Source organism: Rhynchophorus ferrugineus, unplaced genomic scaffold (genome assembly GCF_030347505.1).
Source record: "Rhynchophorus ferrugineus isolate W39M unplaced genomic scaffold, kcgeb_rfMv2 rfM3, whole genome shotgun sequence".
NCBI lineage: Eukaryota > Metazoa > Arthropoda > Insecta > Coleoptera > Curculionidae > Rhynchophorus > Rhynchophorus ferrugineus.
Genome location: NW_027472582.1, coordinates 35,194,376 through 35,221,631, shown reverse-complemented (window position 1 = coordinate 35,221,631; position 27,256 = coordinate 35,194,376). Strand labels below are relative to the sequence as shown.

At 29.6% G+C, this 27,256-nt stretch overlaps 6 protein-coding genes across 9 annotated transcripts in view; 1 reads left to right on the top strand and 5 right to left on the bottom strand.

The window, feature by feature from the left end:
- emp (epithelial membrane protein) overlaps positions 1-3,399 on the bottom strand; it is a 124,182-nt gene extending 120,783 nt beyond the window's left edge. Inside the window, exon 1 of the mRNA XM_076399496.1 lies at positions 3,242-3,399. The gene's annotated coding sequence lies outside the window, so the exon portion shown is untranslated. The remainder of the gene's footprint in view (positions 1-3,241) is intronic.
- Positions 3,400-5,110: 1,711 nt separating this feature from the next.
- Positions 5,111-10,089, bottom strand: Sms (Spermine synthase). 2 transcript variants are annotated; one of them, XM_076399498.1, is made up of 7 exons: positions 9,685-10,089; positions 8,872-8,983; positions 8,140-8,262; positions 7,993-8,079; positions 7,783-7,940; positions 7,531-7,722; positions 5,111-6,057 (listed from the first exon to the last, which is right to left on the bottom strand). In XM_076399498.1, exons 1-7 carry the CDS (start codon positions 9,964-9,966, stop codon positions 5,893-5,895), a joined length of 1,119 nt encoding a protein of 372 aa, XP_076255613.1. In that variant the 5' UTR covers positions 9,967-10,089; the 3' UTR covers positions 5,111-5,892. The 2 variants fall into 2 exon arrangements, with proteins under 2 accessions (XP_076255613.1, XP_076255614.1); XM_076399499.1 differs by lacking the exon at positions 8,872-8,983 and adding an exon at positions 9,426-9,537 and having other exon boundaries at positions 9,685-10,083.
- A 3,786-nt stretch (positions 10,090-13,875) lies between these two features.
- Rev1 (Rev1 DNA directed polymerase) lies at positions 13,876-21,994 on the top strand. 2 transcript variants are annotated; one of them, XM_076400305.1, is made up of 17 exons: positions 13,876-14,174; positions 14,232-14,459; positions 14,512-14,723; positions 14,784-15,049; positions 17,490-17,708; positions 17,924-18,096; positions 18,152-18,344; positions 18,401-18,591; positions 19,497-19,635; positions 19,687-19,829; positions 19,886-20,083; positions 20,135-20,183; positions 20,268-20,456; positions 20,507-20,622; positions 20,679-20,829; positions 21,527-21,725; positions 21,804-21,994. In XM_076400305.1, exons 1-17 carry the CDS (start codon positions 14,109-14,111, stop codon positions 21,934-21,936), a joined length of 2,865 nt encoding a protein of 954 aa, XP_076256420.1. In that variant the 5' UTR covers positions 13,876-14,108; the 3' UTR covers positions 21,937-21,994. The 2 variants fall into 2 exon arrangements, with proteins under 2 accessions (XP_076256420.1, XP_076256419.1); XM_076400304.1 differs by having other exon boundaries at positions 20,135-20,456.
- LOC143193875 (aspartate aminotransferase, cytoplasmic) lies at positions 15,058-17,494 on the bottom strand. The gene is made up of 7 exons (XM_076400306.1): positions 17,257-17,494; positions 17,047-17,202; positions 16,780-16,950; positions 16,489-16,716; positions 15,526-15,757; positions 15,278-15,467; positions 15,058-15,221 (listed from the first exon to the last, which is right to left on the bottom strand). The coding sequence occupies exons 1-7, from the start codon at positions 17,393-17,395 to the stop codon at positions 15,075-15,077; spliced, it is 1,263 nt and encodes a 420-aa protein (XP_076256421.1). The 5' UTR covers positions 17,396-17,494; the 3' UTR covers positions 15,058-15,074.
- LOC143193876 (uncharacterized) lies at positions 20,852-21,499 on the bottom strand. Its single transcript, XM_076400307.1, has 3 exons — positions 21,353-21,499; positions 21,213-21,293; positions 20,852-21,132 (listed from the first exon to the last, which is right to left on the bottom strand). Exons 1-3 carry the CDS (start codon positions 21,381-21,383, stop codon positions 20,912-20,914), a joined length of 333 nt encoding a protein of 110 aa, XP_076256422.1. The 5' UTR covers positions 21,384-21,499; the 3' UTR covers positions 20,852-20,911.
- The window catches only part of LOC143193873 (uncharacterized), a 50,013-nt gene continuing 44,741 nt past the window's right edge, over positions 21,985-27,256 (bottom strand). The window contains exons 35-39 of one of the 2 annotated variants that reach the window (XM_076400302.1): positions 25,612-26,162; positions 23,257-23,642; positions 22,609-23,003; positions 22,227-22,425; positions 21,985-22,173 (exon numbers count right to left, since the gene is read on the bottom strand). In XM_076400302.1, the coding sequence (XP_076256417.1) occupies positions 22,050-22,173; positions 22,227-22,425; positions 22,609-23,003; positions 23,257-23,642; positions 25,612-26,162 (1,655 nt within the window). In that variant the 3' untranslated portion in view covers positions 21,985-22,049. Of the gene's footprint in view, positions 22,174-22,226; positions 22,426-22,608; positions 23,004-23,256; positions 23,695-25,611; positions 26,163-27,256 lie in introns of those variants that run through there. The other variant, XM_076400303.1, reaches the window with a different exon arrangement.

Sequence of the window (27,256 nt, the reverse complement as noted above, 5' to 3'; positions counted from 1 at the left end):
GTATTTGAAGACAGTTTACTGGACTTGTTTAGTCACTAACGATATGTAATTGCCAAGGTTTCCGCAAACCAAAATATATTTTGGTTTTGTATTTAAATTTCCTTCAATAAATATAATTTCTATCAAATTCAATATAATTCCAATGGCATCGAATACAATAATATAACTGCAAGTTTTTCAAGGAAAGCATCGTATTTTTTTAATTAACTTTTAAATTATTCGCCAATAACACAAAATATGATTTCACGGTTTATCGCTCTACATAGTCAAAAAATACTTTAAACAGAATTAAGTTATAACTTTAATTTTAAAAAAGTTAGTGCAATTGATTCACTCAATGGCATTCTTATACAAAATCAAATTATAGCTAAAAATTAATTATTATTGTTGGTTAATGTTTACCAAAAAGGGATAAAACAGGAAAAAGTATTATGCATCATTTAGCAGAAGGCCGTATTGGCCTTTCCATAACAATAATTCTCATTCAGCATCCTGATTTAGTTGATTTAGCTCAGTCAAACTTCTAGATATTTGTTAAATTCTAAAGAACCGCTTTGAGCATCATTTTAAAGATATTAACACATTAACACAAAATCGAAAATTACTTTAAATTTTATTCTAAGATGGATTCTAAGATTCAATAAATGCTTTGGAGGTAAGAGGATAACTTTGGCATTTAAGCCATACGTAATTTAAAATAGCTTACTATTTTTATAAAAACCTGGCAGGTAACCATCTCATTGGACATCCATCATTAACCAACTTGTTAGGAACATTTATTACTCCTGATTATGTTTTACGCTTGTTTATTAACAATTACAGAGGAGGAGGATTTAACCCACAACATAACATATTTTATCCGTTTTTGCAATTACATTTTAAAGAATTATAACATGCTGAACAGATGGCACAGTTTTCTTCATCCAATGTTTCATTTTAATGTAATAGTAGATGGTGGCTTCAATATTTCCACAAGACTTTCTTCCTGCAGCTCATTATTTCTTCAAATCAATAAATTGAAGATTCTTGACTTATCTCATATTCTCTATGAAAACATTGCATTCCCATTCCCAGTCATGAAAAATTGTCATAGTTATTAGTTCTTTCCAGGTTGATTAAATGTCAGGTGAAATACATTTTCATTAGTAAACAAGTAAAAAGACCTCCTAGTTCAATTATTTCACAGACTGCTTGATGTTACCACACTAAAAAATAAAGTAGAGGTAACTCATTTTAACACATTAATTTTTTGATAACATTTTGACTCATAAAGTATATTTAGTCGTAAGAACTTAGTTTGAATCCACCTATGACTTAATTTAAATTTGACTGACTTAGAGCATTGTCAAATACGAGTAAAGGTTATTCACTCACCAGAAAACATTCTGGTTAATATTTTGAATGTGTATACCTACTTGCAATCAATACAACATTGCAATATCTATATTATTATTAATATAGTTTTATAAAATGTTTATTTGATTTATTTATAAAACAAACTTAATTTCCCCTTACTGAATTTGTTGGGGTAACCTTGTCCTAATGTTGCTCAACTATAATCATTTCGCAATGCATAATTAAACATTCGCATCGTCGCAAAGGTTATACAAAGTAACCTAAAACAGTCTTCTATGGTCGTTGGCTATTTTCGGAAAAACGCAATAGATTACACTAACACCTTGTTAGTAATGCCAAATAACGAAAATGAATATTAAATAATTAATTCTTATAATCCGAGCTGTCTATTACTTTTATAATATTAAGCGACATATTTCTTTCTGGTCATAAACGGTTTAGAAACAACAAATAATGTCTATAAAAAAACAAATATTTATTTATATGATATTTTCACCGTAAAGAATAAATATTACAAAATTAAAATTAAGAATTGAAAATTTTATTTAAACATCACCAAGATGATCCATCACCTGATTGGATTATTTTTTTTATTTTTGCTTTATTTTAAATTGCATCAAAACGTATCTGAATTCTTAATCAATAATGTTTATGTATTTCTTCTGAACAATAATTTTCAACTCCTAGTTTTCATCCGATCGACTTGAAAATTTAACTGTACCTTCTTCTGATTATCTATTGATGTACACACGATTCTGGCAATTAAAATATTAATTTGTATGAAAACACCCTGTTATATGAGTTTTGATAATAACCCAATTTGATGTACCAATCGATAGGCTGAAGACCAAGGTTCAAATGAAAATTCAGGATAATTCCAATGCTTATCATGAAAACGTTTTAAAAGTCTAGTATAGTATTTGGATGCTTAGAGCTGCCACTTTATTTAAAAATATTATTCATGAAGAGTATGTTTTAAATAAAAACCTATTTCAACTTGCAGTATTGGAAAGTTAATTGTTTCTTGTGTAGGAGAATTATAATTCAAAATGTTAGATATTAACAAAAAGACAACTCAAAGGTAATGCTACATAAATTTCTAATCAATAAAATAATATTGTTAAATATAATTATCTATATAGAGTAATATCTACTACATATCTATAGTAGACAAATTTATAGACAATTATAATTAAATTAACAAAATTAAATCCGAGGTCTTCTGAACTAATAGTAATAATAATATTGTTAATATATTTATTACTTCTCTATCTCCTTCACCTCTACTCATTAGAATAACAATAATATGACCTAAATTAACATTAAAGAAATAGTTCGATTATCCACAACGTTTTCATAACGGCATAATTATTAATTAAATTTGAAGGACTGCAATATAATATAAATAATTTTTCTTTGTACATATATAAATATGTATGTATGTCAAAATAAAAACAAACATAATTCTTTACTTAAGATAGAATAGAGCAAATAAGCATAATAAAACCTTTAATTATAATTTAAGGTCATTTTAAAGACAGGTTGTTTATAAATGTTTTCGGAGTGTTTTATATAAAAAAAACCAGACAAAAGTGTTGTCATCCTTCTTCTCTATAATTAAAATTATTTTTAATACGAAACTTACCTTTTTGTCATACTCTACAACAATAACCATAAAACAACAAAGAATTCTAAATATTGACAATCTTAGCTATCATTAAATAAAACATCTGAACAAAAGCTATTAACATTGTCATATATTATGTTTCTTATAGAGCCCCAATCGACCTTCCAAGGCAGTACAACAACACCTCATTTTGATTTCCTCGACAAAACGAGATATATAAAAATAGCAACTGAAAGAGAGTAAAACAGCTTCGCTTACCAGAAGACCTTCGCAGCATCCCCTCAGGGCTGGAGACGACCAAACCGATGAACGCACGGCTAAACGGTACTGAAGCAAAGTCGTCACGAGTCGATCTGGTTCGGCCAACTACTGAAGTACCGCACGCTAGTACCACGATCTAACTGCGGCAACGACTAGGGTTTCGACGAGTACAAGCAATCGAAGAACCGGATCAAGAGGTGGAGTACGAGTGATTATTGGAGGAGCCTTACGCTATTGTCTTGTTTACATAGAATTCCCCTATACTACAAAAGCTATGGAATATGCTTTGTTTATTTACACGCTCAATCTAGTTAATTCAGATTATTTTAATCCGATTCCATCATTGTGAATATGCCTGGTAATTTATAAAACATATAGTATAATAAATCGGACTAAAGACTATAACTAAACTCTAAAATAAATTATTTAATTATATTCCATCTAAAATCATAACGGTTATAAATTACAGTTATATATAAAATTCAATGGACTCAAATTTTAATTATTAATTCAGATATGTCATAAATTGGAATTCTAAGTCCATTATAACTCTGAGTAATTAGTGTACAATTTTATCTATGACGTCCTCATAAAACGAATGAAGAAAATGTTTTACTGTTAAAACTACTTTATTAAGTTATTATAATATTAAATATATATATATATATATATATATATATATATATATATTTACCTATATATATTTATATATATATATATATATATATATATATATATATTTATATATATATATAAAATAAAATAAAATAAAATAATTTTAATTTAATAATTTTTTATATAATATTTATATATATATTTTTATATATATATAGTTTAAATATATATATATATATATAAATATATATATATATATATTTTAATTGTTGTTTACACTATTATGTATATGGATTTTAGCCACCTCAGTCTCTTCGATTTTTAATGACTTGCCTAATTGTAAACACTATTGTATTAGATAATTTTATTCTATTTAGAATAAAATAGTAATACTAAAAATAAAATGACAAAAAATGTAAGAGTATATGCAAAAAAGATACGCAGGTACGTGTATGTAAGTTTTATTTTCTGGTAACTTATCAAATGTACAAAATGTATTAAAATATCTTCTTTAGTCTTTTCCCGCCGTGTATTCCCTAAATGAATATATTCAGAACAGATCGTTCATATATTTAATTAAAAAATAAGTATTCATTTGAATCTCTATTTTGATTTTAAGACCAACTTTCAAAGACCACAATTCTTTTTACGTGCCAAAAGCACCCAAAAGTACATATTTAAAAGATGGACAGCATAAAATTATACAAAAATGTTTTATTCCAAATACTTTTTTTCAATTTTAAAATTTGACATTATTTTTCTCAAGTTGGTGACCCTAATTAAAAAGCCGATCTATGCTAAATATAAGCTCAAGATCATGATCTAGAAAAAATTTAAAAAAAAACATCAAAAAAGTCAAAAATATCAAGCTTGATTTTAAGCAGTTTCATAGCTTCTCATATAGCAAATACTGCATAATGACAAGAATTTCTTGACAGGAGAAATGTTTTTGTGTTATAAAAGTTTATAACCTATTTATTTTAGAAAAAATACTATGAAAATAAAAAAATCTCATTTGAGAATTCAAATAGTTTATTATCATATTCTAATAAACCACATTCTAATTGAATTAAAACACTTTAATTTCAATTGTTTGATTTATATGTACGTTATTAGAGTATTTTTCAGATCTCACGAGAATTATTATAAAACATTGAATTGGACAGATACTAAACAACCAAATAAAAATCAAAAATTTTTCCACTCACAGGAATAATAAGATTATTAGAATAAAAATATAATACAAAAACAAGACTTTAAAATAACTTTATTTTCAACAGAAAGAACCAACAAAGCATACAAAGATTTTAACATAACTGATATTCAAAAAATACTTATCAAGGAATACTAATTGAATAACTTTGGACAATGCTATATTTTCTATTGCTAACAAACATGACTAAAATGAAACATGTCATAAAACTACTTCAAATTCATTGATTCTCAAGATCTATAAAATTAGAATGATCAACATAGATAACTATATTAAGATTTTTTAGAAGAAGCAAAATATCAACATATATACTGAAATTAATCTTACTAGCATAACTCAAAGAAATAATACATTAATAATTTTATAAGATACTATTTTTACAATATTGTGTTATGAGTTATTGAAATATATCTACAGAATGTTATAAATTCATTATTAATACATTATGTTGTTAAAATACTTCCAAAAATATATAATACATATGTCACTTGACAATGGATTAATATATGGATATAGTTATTCTGTTGTAAATGATATGTTCCTGAACTATCTAATACTGATTTCATTATTAACCAAATATATGTTAAATAATACAATGCAACCTAAAACAATCCATTGCCAAGACCAGAATTACTTGGTTATTAAAATCAAGATATTGATTAAACTATAAATAATATATATATATTGGTTGTCACCTAATGCTGCTAACTTCTTTTGCAACAAAATAAATGTCTAATAACAACAATTTAACTAAATATATGTTATCTATGCTGTGTGAGTTATGATGACCAGAGATATAGACAGCACTTAATGTTCTACGTTATTCTGCTGGTCCTGAATTTGAAAAACTCACTTGACAGAAGACCCATTCTTCAAGGAAAGACGGGACGAAAGCACGATCCATAGTGTACTTGACTGAAGGTTGCAGCTTTTGCAAATACTGGCTATATTGTTCTACAGCTTCGGGACAGGATGTTCCAGTTAACTACAATAAATAATAATGTTAACAATGTATTTAATACATGAAACCATTAATCTATAATATACAGCTAATCTCAGTCATCAAAAACCCCCTTCAGTTAACCCCTGTCTTCGGCTTTATCCGTAGTTAGAAATGTGACTGAGCTAATCACTCTGTACCCCGATTTTGTCTGTCTAGCAATGTGGATTTTAGGTAGGTACCAACCTAAACGAGATTCACCAGGTTCCACTGCATCCACAAAAAGTGTATCTATACGGGGTATAGGCCACAAGGGATTAAAATTAAAAAATAAAGCTTAAAATAAACATAACTAAAGCCATCACTTAAATTAAACCGGATCCATGTGGCAGAATAACTGCAAATTGGGCCGCTCAAATACATGCTATCGTGAGAAACCGCGGCAGATAGTTGACCGATCTTTCAAATAAAAAAATAGTTTATTTTTCATTAAACTTCCATTTAAAAATCAACACATATTCTAAATTAATAAATACCCTCTATAAGATGGTGTATCAATACAGCATTCTGTCATTCCCTCCAACAATCTACTGGTTACAAAACAGCTGTTATTAAGCATATATTTTAGTACATTTTCTAAATAATGATATAATTTACCAAATATGGGATTTTATATCGAAGTGTTTTGTGGTGAGTTTTAATGTTTAAATCAAAGCAAACAAAGTATCACATACATAAATAGTGACGCCTTTTAGAAATGATGATTTTGATTTGACGAGATATGTTATGAGCTAGACAGTTTATCGTACTGTACTATTTAGAAGTATCAAAAAGCCTTGAGTTTGGGAACTGGAGAGTTGAAACTAAAAAAGAAATTGGCTCCCTTAAAATTAACTAATAAAACCAAAGAAACCATAAATCGAAATTATACAGTATATTAAGGAAAATACGACCGAAATATTCAAATACTCATTTTAAACAAAAAATTACTTGAAAATACTCAAAATGCTATAAAAATTAAAATAAAACACAGTATTCACCAAATGTTGCCACATCAGATTACTAATTATCTCGATCAATAGAATTCATATTCATTTCTTAGGAAGATTACAAAAAATGGGTTTATTCACCAATTGCCTTAAATGATGAAACATGCATGCTGCCCAAAGATGGAAAAAAACACTAAAAATTAAATAATTGACAATCAAATGAACTTTGCTATACCATACAAAATAAACATAAGAAATACTGTTAAACAAATATTTAACATTTTTAAATATATAAAGAATCAATATACCCACAAATGATGTTGACACATTTCACATCTTTTAAAGTCGATCGGTAAAATTAGTCCATGAATTAATTTGAATCAGATATTAAGTAATATAGATCTAAAATGTTAAAGGTTACCCACTATTTAACGATAATAAACTGATTTTAGTAAATTTTTTTAACAGAATTGCACAATATCATGTGTTCATGTTAAAGCAATTTTAGCTCAAAATATTTAATACTTACATGGGTCATAAATTTTCCCGTCGGCTTTAACACCTTACATGACATTTGTAAAATTTTATTAATAAACGCCCACAGCTGTTCAGAGTGATCCTCTGATATAGGCACGTCTGTTAAATCTCCAAATATATAATCAAATTTACGGCCCTCTTTGATATATTGCTCAAGAGACTTCATACAATCACCAACTATAATCTTCAACAAAAAGTTATGCATTGAAGAAATAGAAATAAAAATAAAAATAAAAAATCTTACCTTATAATTTGCACCAGAATAGTTATCCAGCACGTCACCACAAATTGACCTCATATATTTAGCGCAAGCTTTCATAACAACATCATCTATTTCCAACATAATAACCTCTTTTGGTTTTTCTTTAAGTAGCTCATATAATAAAGCCCCATCTCCACCACCTGCAACAACTCTGACATTCAACGGCATTTTTCTATTAAAAAATAATTTTACCAAGAATAACAATTTCTTTATCTTTGTAATTTTCCTTCCCTCGTTGCATCAATGTTTCAGTATATATAAGATCTGACTCGGCAATATCTAAAACAATTTCTTATATTAATAATAATAGTAACATATAATGTAACAACTTTCTCTTACTCTGAAGATCATCCAACACTAACATGTTTCCTAGAGTTTTAGAATGCACAATTTGTACCTTTTGATAGGGAGTGACTTCTTCAAACACCAAGTTATCAATGTCATATTCCAATATTCTTTCATCTAAAACATATTTTTGATTACCTATTTTTTCTTATTAAATGAAAACAATTATTTTCAAATTTACTGTTAATTGGGATTGTATTATGTATGCTTTGCGGTATCTTTGTATTACATTAGGTAACTAGGGCCTTAAAAAATATATTATAGTAGAAACATTTATTTGCACTAAAAGCCACACTTTGGTTACAATAAAATAAAAAAGGGCTACATACCAAAATTGAAAAATCCTATACTATTCTTTTTAAATAAAGTATAAGGGTATTTAATTTTTTAAGAATCTTTAGCATATTTCTCTTATTGAGGTTGAGTTTGAAACTCTTGTGTTAAATATATACATTTAAAAAATATATAAAATAAAATATTAACAAACACCTTATTTTTTTTAAATACATACCTATAGCCAACATCACTTTACTCAATTATTTGAATATATAAATATTCAATATATTAAATGTAGGATAAAATAAATAAATTAATGATTATCTGTTAACAGATAAAATATTTAGAGTGTAATTTTTATTAATTAAAAATCCGAATACAGTATTTACTTTTAAAAATAACAATCAGACATCATTCACCTACAGGAAAATGCATGCAGTATTAACCAACCTGATGTTTGATAGTATCTCATGAATGTCCCTCGTGTTAAAATTGGTAATGCCTGTGTTCTCTTAATTTCAACCACCCTTTCCTTTAAGTCTCGCTCTAATGCGTGGCTGTTCTAAAATGATTATGCAAAACATGCAAAGATAAAATAACTGTATCAAAATTGTTATTAATTTTTGAATGTAAAATTCAGATATGGCTGTCACTTATATTGTCTAAAATTCAAGAAAACATATATTCTACATTACCTGATATTATAATAAACTGACATAACAAAACTGTTCTAAAGTGCACAGGAAATCAAATTAAAGTATACTCCAGAGAAGTAACAAATAATTATTTAAAACATTATTTACAACTTTATACGCGATATAATTTATATATATAACCAACAAAATCTTCAGTCATTAAATCAATAATCAATAAAAGTCATTAAATTGTATTTCATAAAGACCTAAAATATTGCTATCTTCTCCAGATATAAAATGCATCTAAAGCCAAATGCTATAAATACAGGAAAATGACAATAAACAATAATATTACTAATGTATTCCAACCTGAACTAGATAGATATACATCAAGAGGTATACCTCTTTTAATAGGAGGAAACATTTTGGATCTAAATGAATCTAGCGCAATAGCTAGCTTTTGCTCAAAAATCTTACTAAGCTGAAACAAATAATTATATTGATACATCTAATATAATACACTAAAATAGTGGGATTACTAACAAATATTTGTCCAATATATAAAATTTAATTAAATTAGAAACATAATTAACTTCAATTGATCTAAATTTATTCTCCAATTACTTACTTCAAGAGTTAACAATGGTTCTTGTTTTTCGCCTTTGTAATAATCTATATTCAACGTAACTAAGCCATTACTATATATTCTAAGATTAACAACTGTTCCACGATTAGCTGTAAAAATTTTGATCAGACTACCCTCTAACTCGAAACTGCTAATGGTTTTCAAGCCGGTTAAAAAATCCCTTAAAACATTTTCAATATTCGTAGATAATACTGTAAAGGATCCATCAGTTTTTGTCAACGAAGGATCTACTGAGAAATCAAGTAAAATGGTATTAACTGCCATAATTTAGCGTTTTCTTACGCAAGATACTAGCATTAAAAGGGGCAACGAAATACTGACAATCGATTTAAAAATTTTATAACCTAACCTATTAAAAATTTTATGATGGGAACTATCGAAATATCTAAAAATTACATAATATTTTATCAATTCGATAACTAATAGCCAAAAAATAGTACTGAGGAAAACAATCGAAAAACAGTTATCGAAATATTCAATAACCGCCAAATATTTTAACCATTCTCTAATTTAAAGTAATTCCAATTAAGTCGAATATAGTAGCCAAAATATATGACTCAGACACCAGCCAAACTCGCACAACAGCCCGACGAAAGCGAAGACCCAGATGATGGTTTTACCTTGGTGGGGAAAAGGAAGACAGGGCCTATCACTCCACCTCAGTAAAGCCAACTGCCAGAACCCAAGCCAGCCATTCAATCAACCCGATCAAAAGCCAAGGCTAGCGTACAGCCTTCGATAACTAAAGTCGCCACCAGACCAGTGCAAACCAAGCCGATCACCAGAACGGCCCCACAGTCACCACCGAAGCAAATCACCTATGCGCAGGTAAGTAGCCAGGCCACTAAGCAAACCTTAACATCCACAGCAAAAACAGTGCCAATCACCTCGGCGACTATCTCAATCTCCCTCAAAAGAATAAATACCACCTACAGTGCTTCATGACAAGAAGAGATTCATGGAGCTTATTAGAATCTCCAAGGCACAATCAATTGACATTATCACCCAAAACAAAAAGGAGGGCAATCTCTTATTCGTCGCCACAAGCGGCGCCTACCGATACTGTCATCCAAAGGAGACAGCCAAAGCATTCCACATAATCATAAGAAACATCTCAGAATCACTCTCCATTGACGAGATACGTGAACTTCTCTTCGATCAAGGCTTGCATCCCAAATTGGTGTAAAGATTATTATATATGGAAATTAAAATCCGGGATAGTACTACCAATTGTTCAGGTCCTCCATTGTCTGTCCCTCGCGAACAGCGACAGATCATCTATATGACCAAACTCGGCGTCATAACAGTGAGGGTCGAGATCCAGAAGGAAAACAGCCAGCCAGTGTCACATATCACACATATCCATCACGCTCTTGACCAACGTAAAAAGTTGGAGCAGTCCCTCTGAAGCTAACCAAAGCCTTCGACAAGGTCTGGCACGACATCTGGTTCTGCATGAAGATCGGGACTCCCAGAAGACCTAACCGCTCTCATCAAGTCCTACCTATCGGACAGATCTTTCTAGGTGAATATCAGGAAAACACTTTCCTGTCGAAAACATATCGATGCTGGCGTACCTCAAGGTTCCCCGCTGGCCCCAGCCTTATTTAACCTCTTTATTTCAGATCTGCCGAGAAAAGAGCACATTGTTGTCGCTGACGACACTGCTTTCTTCACGGCCGGATCTAATGTCTACTTCTAGTTTATCACACCCAACCAGGTGAAACGGCTTCAAGTTTTCCTAAATAAGCTCTTCAGGAGAATCTTAAACGCTCCATGGTTTGTCAGAAATAATCAAATTCATAGGGAAACTGGCACTCCAGAAATCAAGCACTTCATATCTCAATAATTCCACAAACAACAACTCAGCTCAAGTTTTTCTTAAAACGCGCTTGTTTCCAAGCTGGTCGACATCGGTCGGCTGAAACAACCTCATCCGCTGCTGCAGTCATAACTTTTGCCCCCATACAACAGTATCCAGTCGTGTGTTAACTCAAGTTCACGAATCAATATCAATCAATCGCCGGGTCCTTGTGCCCAATAACGGCTGCCCGATCAGCGGATGCCATATCCCCAAAATTAATGTAGTAGCATTAGCGATCCACAGGGGTCAACTATGGGGCGGCTTCGGTTTAGTGTATCGATAAGCCCAGAGGCAGTCCCACATAACCTGGTCGAACTTATTACTTCAGGGCAAGTCTCCGCGACCAAATATGCGTCATGCATTCCACCGCCTGGTTTTAGGCCTGACCAAAAAAAGATATATAACTCTTGGGTTGTTCATATTGTGGAGATAAATTTCCTAATTATGCAGGAGATAATTTCAAGGTGCATTAAAATAATCTATTTTATGACACAATTATTATGGCAAAATACATTCATAGTCCAACAAAACAACCAAAGCACATCCTAGATGACGTCGAATATACTACCAAAGGGAGTTTACAAAAATGTAAAAATGTGTTTTAAACTCAAAGAGGATTTTTCCTTCTCATTTTACTAGTTAAAGCATTCTAGTTAAAAAGAGACAAAATCATGTCTGATGCGTCGGAACATGTAACCTAATGTGTTTATAAAATTCGAAATGTGTTGCTGCTGGTCGACCCTGTTGTCAAATGTCTTTGAAAAAATTTAAAATTGTTTTTTTTTATTTTCAAATTTTTTAAAAATATTAGTGATAATAATTAGAGGTCATAAGCCAGCAAAAGATGTAAACCATAAGATAAAGTTAATGCGACAACATCGCGACGTGCTAACATCATAATTTAGATTTTTTGAAGATACAATATTAAGAAATAGTTAAAAACGTGTCTATGTCAATTTTGAATTACGACGAAATAACAAAACCAGATTATATAATTTGAGGGATGGCTAATTTATCAAGCAGATTAAGCGAAATACCTCAGCATGTACCTACATGGTAGGTTAAATTGGAAAGATCACGTTAAATAAAAAGCAGAGCAGATCAGACGCAAAATGAAGCAGCTGTATAGGTTAGTCGAAATATACTCCTGACTTGGCCTAAGACTAAAGAGATTGGTTCATGGGTGAGTTATAAAGTCTATTTGGATTTATGGGGTTCAAGTTGATGTATATCAAACCGACTAGTAATCCATATCAAAATAAAGTTCGTTAACACAAAATAACATAAACAAAGTTAATTTAGAAAATAAAAATTGATGTATTTATCCCGTACGTGTCTTGCTTATGTATTAATGCAAATACAACAAAACAAAAGTGATAAATTGATTTGTAAATTATCATCAAATCAAATTTTAAAAAATTATTTTATAAGCTACATTTCACTCGCGAGTTTCTGGATTCATAGTCGTAGTCGGCTATCTCTACTTTTCAATCGAAAGCTCAGAACAAACCGAACTCATCATTCAAAAAGGTAGTGGGGTAGAAGGCTATCTAGCTCAAACAAGTACTAATTATACAAATTGTGAATTCGATCCGTGGTGTAACGTCTTATTCAAATTCATCACACCTTTAAAAGGGAAACTCTTCAGAAACGCCATTCGCCAGGCACTCGGAAACACTTTTATCCGGGAGCTAATCATCGATTATTCAACTTTTACTGTCTTGTTGATATTTCTTGATAATTATTAAATCTAGGCGTCGTAGTATAGCAACTAGATATCCACACATCTAGCATCTGCCGCGTGTTCCTGTTATATAGAAAAGTATATTCGACGAAATGCAATTTATTAAAAAATTAATCTTAATTAAAAATTTTCTGAGTAAATGTATTAAAAATTATAATAACTGTCAAATGGAAGTAGTCAACACAATCGATACTCCCAATAAAATCACTAACTATATATTATTTTCTAGATTTAATATACGTGATAATCGCAAAACGGTTCGATCATCAAAAACATAGTTTAACATAAAATGAAGAACTATGAAAATATTGGTAATTATTATTTCATTGGAATGCATGTGGTAGAGAATGTACCAGTATTTTAAATTATATATAAATTGCAAATGCTGAGGTAAAATTACTTTTATATACTAGTGTTATTTTGGAATTATAAATAAGGAATAGGGGATTCTAATTTTTATTAGATAACTTTATAACTTTTTAACTATGGAATGATTCCAATATTCTACAATTTTCTGTATTAATTATTTTAATTCGATTACTCCCATCACTAATGGTTTCATTCGATCGAACTTTGTGAAGTTTGATATGTTCTTGTATCGAATTTTTGGATAGTATTCCTGAGTAAATTTTGGCTGATAGCCAATTTACTATATCCAACTAACGTAATCAAAACAGAGATAAACTTTGTAACCAAATATATTATAAAAATTTCAAAGTTATATTTTGAGGTTAAAATTATTTACGCTTTTGACACTTCCGCTATGTTTATCTAAAAAAATAAATTAATTTATAAAAAATGCGTGGTCGGGGTAAATCTAAAAATCGAAATAGAGGGAATTCTGATGATGGATTTGAGCAATGGGTATTTATGTATGCTTTAAAATGAATATTTAAATGTTTAAATTTCACCAATTTCAAGGGTGGTTATATGGCCGCCAAAAAGGCCAAATTAACCGAACAGTTCCATAGTGAGAAAAAAGAAACATTGTCAAATATATTTGCTGGGGTTAATGTAATCGTCAATGGTTTAACAAACCCACCAGCATCTGAAATTAAATGTATAATGGCAGCCCACGGTGGACAATATCATATATATCAGTCCCCATCTACAACTCATATAATTGCATCAAATTTACCTAATATAAAGGTATTGATAAAAATATAATCTACAATTATTAATTTAATATTGAGATATTTAGATTAAACACCTTGGAGCTATTCCAATTGTTAAACCGGCCTGGATTACTGAAAGTATAGCTCTAAATAAGCTGCTAGATTATAAAAGGTATTTACTATATACAAACCAAAGTAAAACACAGCCAGCATTAAATTTTCCTGCTATAAAACAAGATCTACATGAAGACAAAGTCAATAATGTTATAGAAGAAAATAATGACAAATGTAAAACAATGTATGAGAATATTGAATATTTCTTCTAAGGGTGTCTTATTTTCTAAAATAATTGTTGTAGAAGTAATAATTTATACGCTAGAGAAACTGATACAAATAAAACTAAAGAAAATGGTAACGGTTCAAGCATTCAAAGTGAAAATGCCGCTGGTGTAGGAAAAATTACAAAGACTGCCTCAGATCCTAAATTTATAGAAGAATTTTATAATAATTCTAGACTTCATTTAATAGCGACTTTAGGGGCTGAATTTAAACTGCTTGTAGGGAGTTTAAGAGAAAAATCTAATGGAAAATTTCCAGGAAAAGAAAAATTAATTCTATCAAAAAGTAAGTAATTAGAATAAATATTTTATTATTGGTATCTTGGTATATTTTGTAATGTAACATACATTGCAGCTGCTATATACATTATATTATCAAGAGTTAGACAACTAACATTTATAACACCATATGGACCAAGGTAAACATGATAGTGATTTTTTATATATTCCACATGTACCTATAAGAACAGAAAATATATTATGAACTATCAATATTATTTTAAGTTTTCACTACATCATTTAGTCCAGTATAGCAAAAAATCCCGTTTTGATTAGTAATATGGTTCCAAGTGCCGGGAGCACCTCTTCTTTCTAGTTCTTCTCGCAAATAAGCCCTTAATGTTCTCAGTCGTTCAACTTCTTCTTGAATGTTTTGCTTAAATTCTTCAAATAAAGATTGATTTCCTAATATAAATGTAACAACCCTTAAAAATTAATTTTTATATATATTGTGATTTTTTTTCATTTTTATTAATGTTTTACCTAGCTCCATGGTTAGGAGGAGTATCGTACATATTCTCAATGATGTTAATGAAATGCATTTTAATAATGTTTATTTTCTTTGTACAATTTAATACTACTACTAAACACCCTACTCGTTCATTAGGTAGATTAAATGTTTTAGAGAGAGATTGAGCGCAAAAGAATTCTATATTTCTTTCAGTGAAATAATGTAATGGCCATACATCTTCCTCTAAATCACCACTTGCAAATCCTAAAAACTCAAAATATTCAATGTAAGTAGGGCATTATGAGTCAGTTGTCTTCTAATTCTCGTTATATAAGCTGAGCTGAACTGAATCTCTGTAAAAAGTTATGTCTAAACATAACGTGCATAACAAATTTATTATATAAGGTGTCTCAAAAGAAAGTTAATATTTATTTAGCTTACCAGACAGTTGCGTGTTGTGCGTGCACGATTTAGAAGATTCTTAAAATGAACTAAGATTTTCACAAAGGTTTGAAAATATCGGCACCACACCGGAAAATCCTAAATCCGGGGACCAAGATTATCACGAGCGGTAGAAATGTGTAATGTGAGTTGAGCTAATCAGCCTGTTTGTGACAATCCGAATATTACATTTCAGAAGTGCTTGAATTTTAATTAGTGTAACGGTTGAACAAAATGCCACAGAGTGCTTTTCAACATAGCTTATTTTCAGATGAAAATCATTTTCATCTTGACGAACACCTAAACAAGAGGTTACAGTTACGCTTGTTTACTGAATCGCAATGAATTCGAAATGAAGCACTGCTGGCAAATGAAGGACTTAATGTGAACCTACTTGAGAAATTACGCCCCTTAGATTAAATGAGCATGGCTAGTGCAACGTTTTACTTTTGGACGATAATATACTTAAGAAATAAATTATCAAATCCTGCATTGTACTAATAATTAATAAAACCACTAAATATAGACTTCCTTTTCAGGCACCTTGTTATTACCTTGAAAACAGCAGAAGAAAAATGGAAATAGTTTTCTTTTTATAATTATATCAGCCACCGATTGCCAGTGACAGTTCGATAAATCAAAACCAGTAGGATGGTGAGCACTTGGTTGTAAAATAACGACGGATCCTTCATGCGCTGCGCCAAGATCATGCAAAAATCCATCCACATCTAATGTCAAATTAGTAGAATCTACATATCTGTAATATTTTTCATATTTAAATCCTATAGAAAGAGAAATATATAATAAATAAAAATATACAGTATGCATTATAAAGAAATACATACCAGCTTGTTCAAATATAGCATTAAAACTTGTTGGCGATTGTTGAGAAGTATAATAAGTTTTTTTTCCAAGAATCCTTGTAAGAAATTCGCCACCAATTCGTAAAGATCCAGTTAAAGATAATGTTTGGATACCGATTGTACGGTTTTCTATTCTAGCTGCATTAGTAGAGCCTGAATATTTATAATGTTTGTGTGTCTTAACATAATCGTAATAATAATAACACAATATTTATATTGAAATGTGAATGCCAAAAATGTATATCTTACCTAGAATGAGTTTGACTGAAGCTTGATCAAATATTTCATAACCCAATGGATTTAAAGCATTTTTGGGTAGTGATCTGTCGTATGCTAATGCTTTTTCCGCGGTCCGAACGACAGGAAATACACAAGACATATCATCATCTTTATAAGCCGTTGTAACTAAATATTATATTCACGTTAAATTACTAAAGCCATAATTATTTTATATATTACATAGATTTATTTTTTCGGGACAGTCATCCTCTTCGAATTCTTTCTCCAAAAGGTATTTTTTAGAAGGAGTAGCAGAGCTAATATCCGCAAATAAAGAAGTCACAGTAGTAAAATCTGAGATTGGGCATATAAAAGACATTTAAATTTTTGACAAATTCTATAAGACTGGTGTTACAGTTGTACTTTATAAAATATGAGGTTATTTTAATTATAAAAAAAACTTTTTTTGACAGAAAGCGATGAAAAGTATGTTCGTATACCAGACTCAGTAATAATGCATATTGATATGGATTGCTTCTTCGTGTCTGTTGGGTTAAGAAATCATCCTGAACTAAAAGGAAAACCCGTAGCAATAACCCATGCCAGAAGTGGTTTTATTAATAATGTTGATCCAGCAAGACAAGCAAGCAGAGAAAAAGAATTTGAGCTGTATCAAGAAAGGTTGCCAGAAGGTAAGTACATATTTGAATATATGGAAATATAGCTAGAAATTTTAATAAATGCTAAAAAAGGTACCAACATTTAAAGGGAAAATGAAATAGAAACAATAAAAAAATCAGTGAAAACTGCGCATATACATATAATTTTGGATATATGGATTATCTTAAAATATGAATGTAGTATAAATAAATGCAAAGCAAATAGACAATATAGATGCATATTTTAGGTATACCTTCTAGAGTAGTAGATCTGACTGATCAAATCGATGGTTTAGCATCAATGTCTGAAATAGCTAGCTGTAGTTACGAAGCACGAAAACATGGTATCAAAAATGGTATGTTTTTGGGTCAAGCAGTAAAATTATGTCCTGAATTAAAACTGTTGCCATATGATTTTGAGGTTGGTAATATGTACTATTTGAATTTATGGAATTTGTAATATGTTGTATTTATAGGGTTATAAAGAAGTTTCCAGCATATTGTATAATACAGTTGCATCATATACACTAGATATTGAAGCTGTTAGTTGTGATGAAATGTATGTGGACGTGAGACAGATTTTAATAGATGCGAATATAACTGTTGATGAGTGGGCTACACATATAAGGAATGAAATAATGACAGTAACTAATTGCCCTTGTTCTACAGGTCGATCAAAAATATATATATTAAAAATTCAATATTATTTTATATAAAATTTTTAGGTTTTGGTGCAAATAAATTACAAGCCAGATTAGCTACCAAAAAAGCAAAACCTTCAGGGCAATATTATCTTCGACCAAATGATGTTGAAGTGTATATGTCTGACATTCCAGTGGCTGACCTGCCGGGTGTGGGAAGGGCTACTTTAGCTAAAATAAAAAATTTAGGAATCGCTACTTGTGGAGATTTACAGGTAAAACAATTTTTAATTTCTATTGCTACATGTAATTAGGTTAAAAAATATTAGTAGGTTTATTCAAAATTTAAAAGAAAGTTAATATTTATTTAGTGTACTGAGGCAATAAAACAAACACGAGGGGTGAGGGAGCCGAGTCTTGCTCTTGCTCAGTTACTATGGAGTGTTTCTCGGGAACGGATTATATATTGTATATGCGAATTATGCAAACTGTGATTTGGTAACTGTAGAGCATAAAATATTTTATATTATCCTTAGTTTAAATGACACGTCAAGGATTCTTCCCTTTGGAAAAGTGGTCGATATGACACTAAATAAAACAAAATCAATTAAATTCAAATAAAACAATTCGGAAGTCTGCAAGTACATATTTATCCTTAAACTGTATTTTATCTAAATACCTAAAGTTCTACCCTACAAAATTCACATTTTTGGTACACGAATTTGAAAACTACGCAAAAGAGAAATCTTCAATGTTATTATTTTGTTTTCGGAGGATTTTTATCTTAGTGAATTCGCTACACTACATGAAATGTGAAATGCAAGTAGTAGAAAGTGATTGTAAATGCTAGATTGATTTGCTGGTAAATGATTCATGTGCCTGTTCAATTACAGGAGTGCCGCGAAAACGAGGATTTGTATTGGGACGATATCATTCTTAAGGAATAAATTTCTAAATTATGTACTTTTTTCATATTTTCGATAAATTATTTATTGTTTTTAATTCATTTACTGGATATAAAATTTTATTTGAGGCCCTTTGTATTAAAGTTAAATAGTTCAACATGATTGCGTAAAAGTATGTTAAATATAACAAGTTTCTTTGAAGAACTTTCATTTTAAATACAGTTATAAACTTCTTCATGTTTAACTTCTGATATTCATTATCACTATAATTTCAGATGGTGTCGCTTAAAAATTTGCAAGCAGAAGTGGGGGTTAAATTGGGCGAAAAAATATATAATCAAGCGTTCGGGAAAGACAATAAGTCTCTGGATTTTAACCACGAAAGAAAATCGGTTTCAGCTGAAATTAATTATGGTAATTCTCACTATTTATTTTTAATGCTCAGATTCATTGTTAATATTTCAGGAATTAGATTTAAAACTAAAGAAGAGTGTTATAATTTTTTACAAAGCTTATCAAAAGAGGTTTTCAGTAGATTAAGCGAAATAAAAATGCGTGCAAGAGGACTAACATTAAAACTACTAACAAGAGCAGAAGGAGCTCCTGTGGTGTGATTAGATTATATTTTTATTTTAATTAGAATACATTATGTAATTAATTTTAGGAAACTGCCAAATTTCTTGGCCATGGTGTATGTGATGCTGTTAGCAAAAGTAGCACATCAAATATCTTGTATACTACAGATGAAATAATATATAAAGAAGCAAAATCCATATATGAAAAATTAAATGTATCCTTTGCAGAATTGAGAGGTGTGGGCATACAACTGACAAAATTAGAAAAGCCAGCCTCTATCGATAAAGTATAATTACTCATAAACATTGTTGTAAATAAAACTAATGTTCATTTGTAGGGCCTAGCTAATTTCTTAAATAAAGGATCAATAAAACAGAATGAAATAGGTAATAATATAGCAGCAGTAATAGATAAATCATATGCTAAAATAGTAAATATAGAAAGTAAAAATACTAATATAACAAATACAGATAATGAAGCTGCAACTGTTACATCAACTTCTAAGAATAGTAACGAAAAAAGACAGTTATCTGATGTATTTGGACCAAGTAATTATATGTCTAATGGAGATTATAATGTTAAACACGCTGAACATGAAAAAATCTCTGTAATTCAAATGCCTGTTAAAACAAGAGGACGAGGAAGATCTAGAGGCAGAGGTACTTGAATATATCTAATCATAACTTAATATGAACATATTTTAATATAGGATCTAGAAATGGTACTACATTATCAACAAATAGTACGATGACAAATTTTCTTAAAAAGAGTAAAAAAAGCTTTAGTTTGGAAACTAGTAAGAACCAAAGTTGTAGTAAAAAAATGGTAAGATTTTATTTGATAATGAATCAATTAATTTGATTTTAATTACATATTTTTAGATAAAAATCAACAAACAAATTGATTATAGTGTGTTAAACGAATTACCTGAAGAAATTCAGAAAGAAATCCTGGAGGAATATGGGATTAGTGTGAAGCAAACATCACCAAATAACTTTCAAGATATACCAAACAAAGTAGAAGAACAAGAAGGTAATATATAAATGCAATATCATTATATTAAAGCTTGTTTATTAATACTTACAGTAATACCTAAAAATAACATTAAAATCTATTAGTTATTACTTTTTATATTATCTTTGCTCTCTATACATTCTTCTTCAATAATATAATTATCCTCTGGTTTCTTACTTGGTCCTGCATCATTAATACCATTTGCTTTATCATTAATGACATTTTCCTTCTCTGGTGATATTTCAGTTTTAAAAAAGTTTGTTATTGGTTTCTGCCATGACGGGGTCTCCTGAAATGGTATTGGAGGTAGTTTTGATCCACCTAACACAAATACAAATTTAATAATACTTAAATTGTCATTACAAATAATGTACATATAATTTATATTAATGTAAACTAACCTCCTTTGGATTTAGAACCTGATCCAGAGCTATTAGAAGTAATTCCTCCTCCCATCTTTTTTGATGATTTACCAGCACTTACTAAAATAATATAATGTAATTACTTATATATGTTATAAAATTAGCAATAATTAGTGTACCTCTAATGCCTGAAGCAATTGTTCTGCCCATTTTGTTTTTAGTTTAAAATTAAATACTTTTTAGACAGCATCTAAGAGTCGTTAAAATTTTAAAATTATAGGTTACGTTGATGAAGTGTTTTAGACTTCTTGGTTTTTTTGCGATAAGTATGTGTATTTACAAATATTTTTTAGACGGGAATATGAAAAATACACTTTTATCACCTTTTGCTAATTTAACATGGGAACAAATTAAGCCTGGTATAAAAGCGTGGATCAAAACGGAGCGTGAACCATCGACAGTTGATGTGGATATGCTAGGTAGTCATTTAAGGCAATTAGCCCTAGATCGCAACATTGAAATTGTGCATACCTGTTTTAAATTTCTATACAGGTGTGTAACATTTATTAAGAAATAAATTAATAAATACTGCTATTGCATATATTTTATATCTTGAAATTTATATTCCAGAGTATTTTCTACATTGAATTGTTCTTGGCATAGAGCATATTTTTCTCTAGTTAATGCTGTTCAACAAGGAATGGTGGCAAGATATGGTAAACTATTATACTTAAAAAATAATTTTCCTTGTTGTCATATTTGATGATTTTATTTAATTATTGTATTATTAAATTATTATCTCATTAAAAAATTTAAAAAAAGAGATGTGATTTATTTTCATCTTGATATAGGTATAAAATATCTATGGTATTATGTTTAATCAACTTCATCAAAATTGCAATCATTTTTTGTACTTTGGTTTTCTTCTTTAATATCTGCGACTGAGGTTCTCCAATTTCTCAAGTAAGTATGTAGATCATAAAATGATAACTGATGATATCTAAAAAATAAACCACTTTAATGAAATTGAAGGTAACATTTTCTTATAACAACCTGTAATATAAATCATTTTGTCTATTTTCTTCAAGTTCTTCACTTGCACATTCAAAAGCTTGTGGTACCACTTCAGTTATGTCAAAATCCTTTTCTATGGCTATACACTCTATATCATCTCCCTGGGATTTATCATTATATCCATTTGTATCTTGATTTGCATCAGTTTGGTCGCGATTATTTGAATCTGTACAATCATCTATAACATATTTATTAATTATAATATTTGAACAATAATTTTAAGTTTTTTTTATATTCGTTAAGCTAAATTAAAAACCTACCGTTCTGAAAATAAAAAAATAAAAGAGGTAAAGTAGTTGAGTAAAGAAGAGACATATGTAAAAAATTAATACAAATATAGATATATTAATAGTGAAAATACCTGCTACTTTACAGACATCTTCGCATTCTTTATTATCCGTATCTACCATAGTGGAATATTTTCTTCTATTTCCAATATCGTTACTGCCTCCTTTATTATTTTTCGGTCGAACTGTACTCGTACCTGAAGGCCCTTTATCTTTGGTCGATTTTACTTCTTTATTTCTGCTATAAACGCTATACTGGAAGCCAATCTTAATTCTAGGCTTCATTGCTATTTTTCTAATTCTTCCCGGTTTAGTTCTATATTCAATATTTGACGACTTGTTAAATTTGACATCGTCATTATCAAATTTATACGGAACGACTTCAGGTGTTAATATATTTTTGTTAATTTGATTTACATTAGAATTTTCTTTTTCAAACTTTTCGTTAAGTCGTCTTAGTATTTCATATCTAAATTAAAAACATATTCGATATAAATATAGATATAAAACTATTATTTATCATTAAAATTTACTTTTTTTTGAATTTTTTAAGTTTGTATTTGAGAGTATCTTGGAAATTATATATCGTTTAAAAATACGATATCAAATATAGTGAGAATTTATTTTTTACTGATAAACTAAATATATTTTGGTAAACAAAACTATATTGTTGTATATTGATGGAATTAAAAACAATTCAGGAAAATTAGCGATTCACATACCTCATTTTAACTATTTCTTTTTTCCTTTCTTCGCTAATTTCTCTAGTTTCAGTTTGTTTCTTTTTGGTTGTTGGTAAAAAATTATCTGAGTTATTCCTCGGTCGCTTCATAGTTATATAGCTTATTCTCAAATGTGCATACTTAGTTAACGGATTTCTACTACGTTTTCGTTTAGACCATCTATTTGCTTTAGAGACTGCTTTGATTTCATTACTTACAGATTTTTCTAACATATTTCCACAATCATTTATATCAGAATCTTTTTTCATTTCGTCAGATAATTTTTTCAATGGCAGGATCAATTTGGAAAAAGAAGTCTTATGCAGAACTTCTTTGGTTTTTGTGAAATGAGTGGATCTTTGTTTTTCTGATTGGTCATTTTCCGTCTTTTAAATAAATAATATTTTCATTAACTGATTCAAGAGTTAACTAGTATTGCTATAGTTAGTAAATAATTGATTAATAGAAATTATTATAATAAAGAAATGTAATTCTGTATATATTAGACGCGTCATTTAATTTTTGAGATTTTTAAATAAATTCAATGGATTTTGTTTTTGTGTGTCAACTTTAAATACATTAATTGTAGTCGATACCGTAATTGCTTTTGCGTTTTGGGTAGCTCATAGTAAACTGCGCCTAGCTGATTCCAGAAATTAAGTTTAGTATTATGGATATTCGGTGTTCGGTGTGCTATTGATACTAAGACATAGTCAGCTAAACTCCACATCCATATGATTAGGATTACTCCAGCCTATCCGGCTAAGACTAAGACATTTATTCTAAGTAAATTTATTAGGAACAATTATTTACGTACTCTATACATGTGATGTACTAAAAACGGAAAATATTACTATGGCTATACTTGAAAAGACTGTGATACTTGATATAGGAAACAATAACAAAGAAGTTATTAGTGTCTTGTTTTAGAAAGTGTTATGCCTTGGTAATTTTCGTTTCCTAATGTAAAAAGTGGGATTGACAGTTGGCACGTTCCTTCAGTACAGTAACAACGTTAAATATCTTTGAACTAATTTTGGTGCAAAACTCCACCGGAAAGACAATATAATAAAGAAAATAAGACATTTTGAACTAAGTTATAAATAACATACATAAAAACTATCTAGATCAATATAGGTGAAGGTGAAATGTATGACATGAATATAATGTAACCTTACAACATAAATTAATCACTCCAAATTAAAATAAAATAAAATATAATATTAGGCGCTTGCTTATATTTTCATCAGCGAATGCAAAGTATCAAGGTAAACAACAGAAAAGTGTTGCCCAACTGTCGTTTTTAGTTTCAACTAGTTAAAGATTTGATGTCAATAACAAAGAACGACTTGACGGACGAAAAAAGTCTAAAAACAATTAATTTGCAAGACTTATTGGAGCGAGATCTAACTTGAACTCTCAAAAAGACCTTTCAGCCAACTTAGCAGTTGAAAATTTAATCAACTTTTTCCAGACGTTTACACGTTTACACGCAATGGGAAAGATCCGAAAGGAGGAAAAACGACTACCATACGAAATACTATCGAAAGGCCATTTCGAGCCATTTCGATTCATTCCCAAGCAAAAAAAAAAATTCTATGGCGTATTATAACTGGTGATGAGAAGTAGATCTACTAAGACGACCCCCAGTGCAAAAAGGTGTAGTGTATTATGAGCTACTAAAATCGAATGTAGCTATTATAGCAGTTGTTGAAAAAATTGAACGATGTATTGTTGCAAAAAGATCAGCAATAGCGAGTAACAGACGCAAAGTTATTATCCTGCATGACAAAGGAGTTAGAGAACATAATGTTGGCGGCCGCATGGGAAGTCTTTCCTCACTCAGCATATTTATCAGAAAATCGAAGCAGTATGGTTTCAAAATGCTGAAGTAGACAAAGAATTGATCGCTGCCAAACCAACATCGTTCATTCGGCACAGTATGGCCATATTGCCAGAAAGATGGAATCCATTTTTCTAAACAAATGCCTTTTTAATGTGAAGGAATGATCATGATACAAACATCTAATAGAAGATCGTAGAAAAAAGTGAAATTAAGCAATCAATACAAATTGTTTATTTCATTATAAATACAAAATGAACTTATTGTTACGGACATTTTTTGATGGAAAATGGAATTGAAAATTGAACTCGCTTTATTACATGAAATAGCTAATAACACTAATAGTTGGTTTTTATAGCTCGTTTATTGCTAATAGGTTATTTTTGCTCTAGTCTTCTTAAAATTTTATTCTTATTCTTCTCTTTAATCATATTTTCTATTTTAGACTTAAGCATTTCATTTTTCTGTTGAACTGTAGAAATTTGTATTGATACATTTGAATTAATGCTTACCAAATTATAGCTTTTTCTTTTAGGACATTTTAAATCGATGCTATATTTAACTTCGGGCTGGGGCGCGTCCCTTACATTTGGAATCTGCTGATCTTTTATTGTAACGTTTTTAATTTTCTCATTAACATCATGTTCTGATAAATTCTTCATTGAGTTCTGTTGGTCCTTATTTTTTTGACGATTTAAATCGGAGTTATATTTAGGTTTAGTTTCCAGTTTCTCCCTTTTAATGTTTTTGTTTATAACCTCATAATTATTTAGGATTAATGTTTTCTCTTCCGGTACATATTTTTTAATTAATGACGTATTTTTTTGTTTCGTTTCTTCACTACCTTTTTTATGCTTGATATTTTCAATTATTAAACTGGCCGTTTCTTTAGCATTCAGGTAATTGTTCCCAGTGTCCAAGACTGCCCATGAGTTTTTTGATTCAATGTAAGATGTAGATTTTAAATCTTTCGATTTTAGAGTTTTTCGCCATTGCAAATATTCAGCTCTGGACATAAGTTGTTCTTTGTCATATTGTTTTAAACTTTCTTTATTTATACTTTCTAAAAATTAATTATAATTAGACGCAATATTTAGAGATCTTTGTTATTTGCATTTTTAGGTTTGGTTTTCACCTCTAGGTGTGAATCAAACTATGTAGCTTTAAAGAAGTTGCCAACATGTTCTAATAGTCAACAATAAAAATACAAAAGTAAAGCAGAGCGGAGTCTGTTGAGCCGCGGGATCTAGTGCGCTACCAATATTATCATGTATATGCTGTGTGATACATGTAAGCGTGGGCCATTATATGAATCGGGTAAGGTTTGTGCTGAGGGAAAGCCAAGCTGCCATTGCTTTAGTCGCTGGTCGACATTTGTTTTCGGTATGAATGCGTAATATTGTAAATTTGGCGCCAAAAGTAAAAAACATTGTTTAATTGTTTCAATTTTGGTTTAAAAATTACGAATGTCATCATACGATCATCAATAAAGTGTATTATGATTTCAAGAAAATTACTGTTAATGGATTAGGCTTCACGAATAAACTAGTTTAAATTGATACTTAGTTATTTAACATATTAAAAGTAATTCTGAAGATGTTCGAGCAATGTTCAAGCGACCTCTAATTTTTATTATGATGTTTAGTTTCACTGTTTATATTATATGATTTTAACGAAAAACATTTAGTCTGAACTAAATTATTTAGTCAGGCGCCAAGTGTGAATAATTATGTATTTCTACATTAACATATTTCTACTAAGCAGGGCCCAGAAAGCAATAAACACCTGAGAAAGATGCGTGAACTTTAGGACAAAAATCTAAAACTAGTAGGAAGTTAGAAAAGTTCAAGACAAAATCAGAGAAGAAAGTAATTTTTCTAATTAAAAGTTTCTCAAAGTTTAATGAAGAGAATCACTTCGTTAAGACAATTAGTAAAAAAGTCAACAAGAAGAATGTAAAGAGACTTTCGGACAATAAAGACGATGATTATTTTTCTTTAGCGTGTGCTGGGTTCTATTCAGACTTTTCAGCATTAAATGCATTTCTGGTATGAATAGTGTTGATGTTTGTATGAACTCAACTGATTTTTTTCGATTAAGTTATTTAAGTTTTGATTTTATTTCTATGAGTTCCACAACTTTTAATGTTTTAATGTG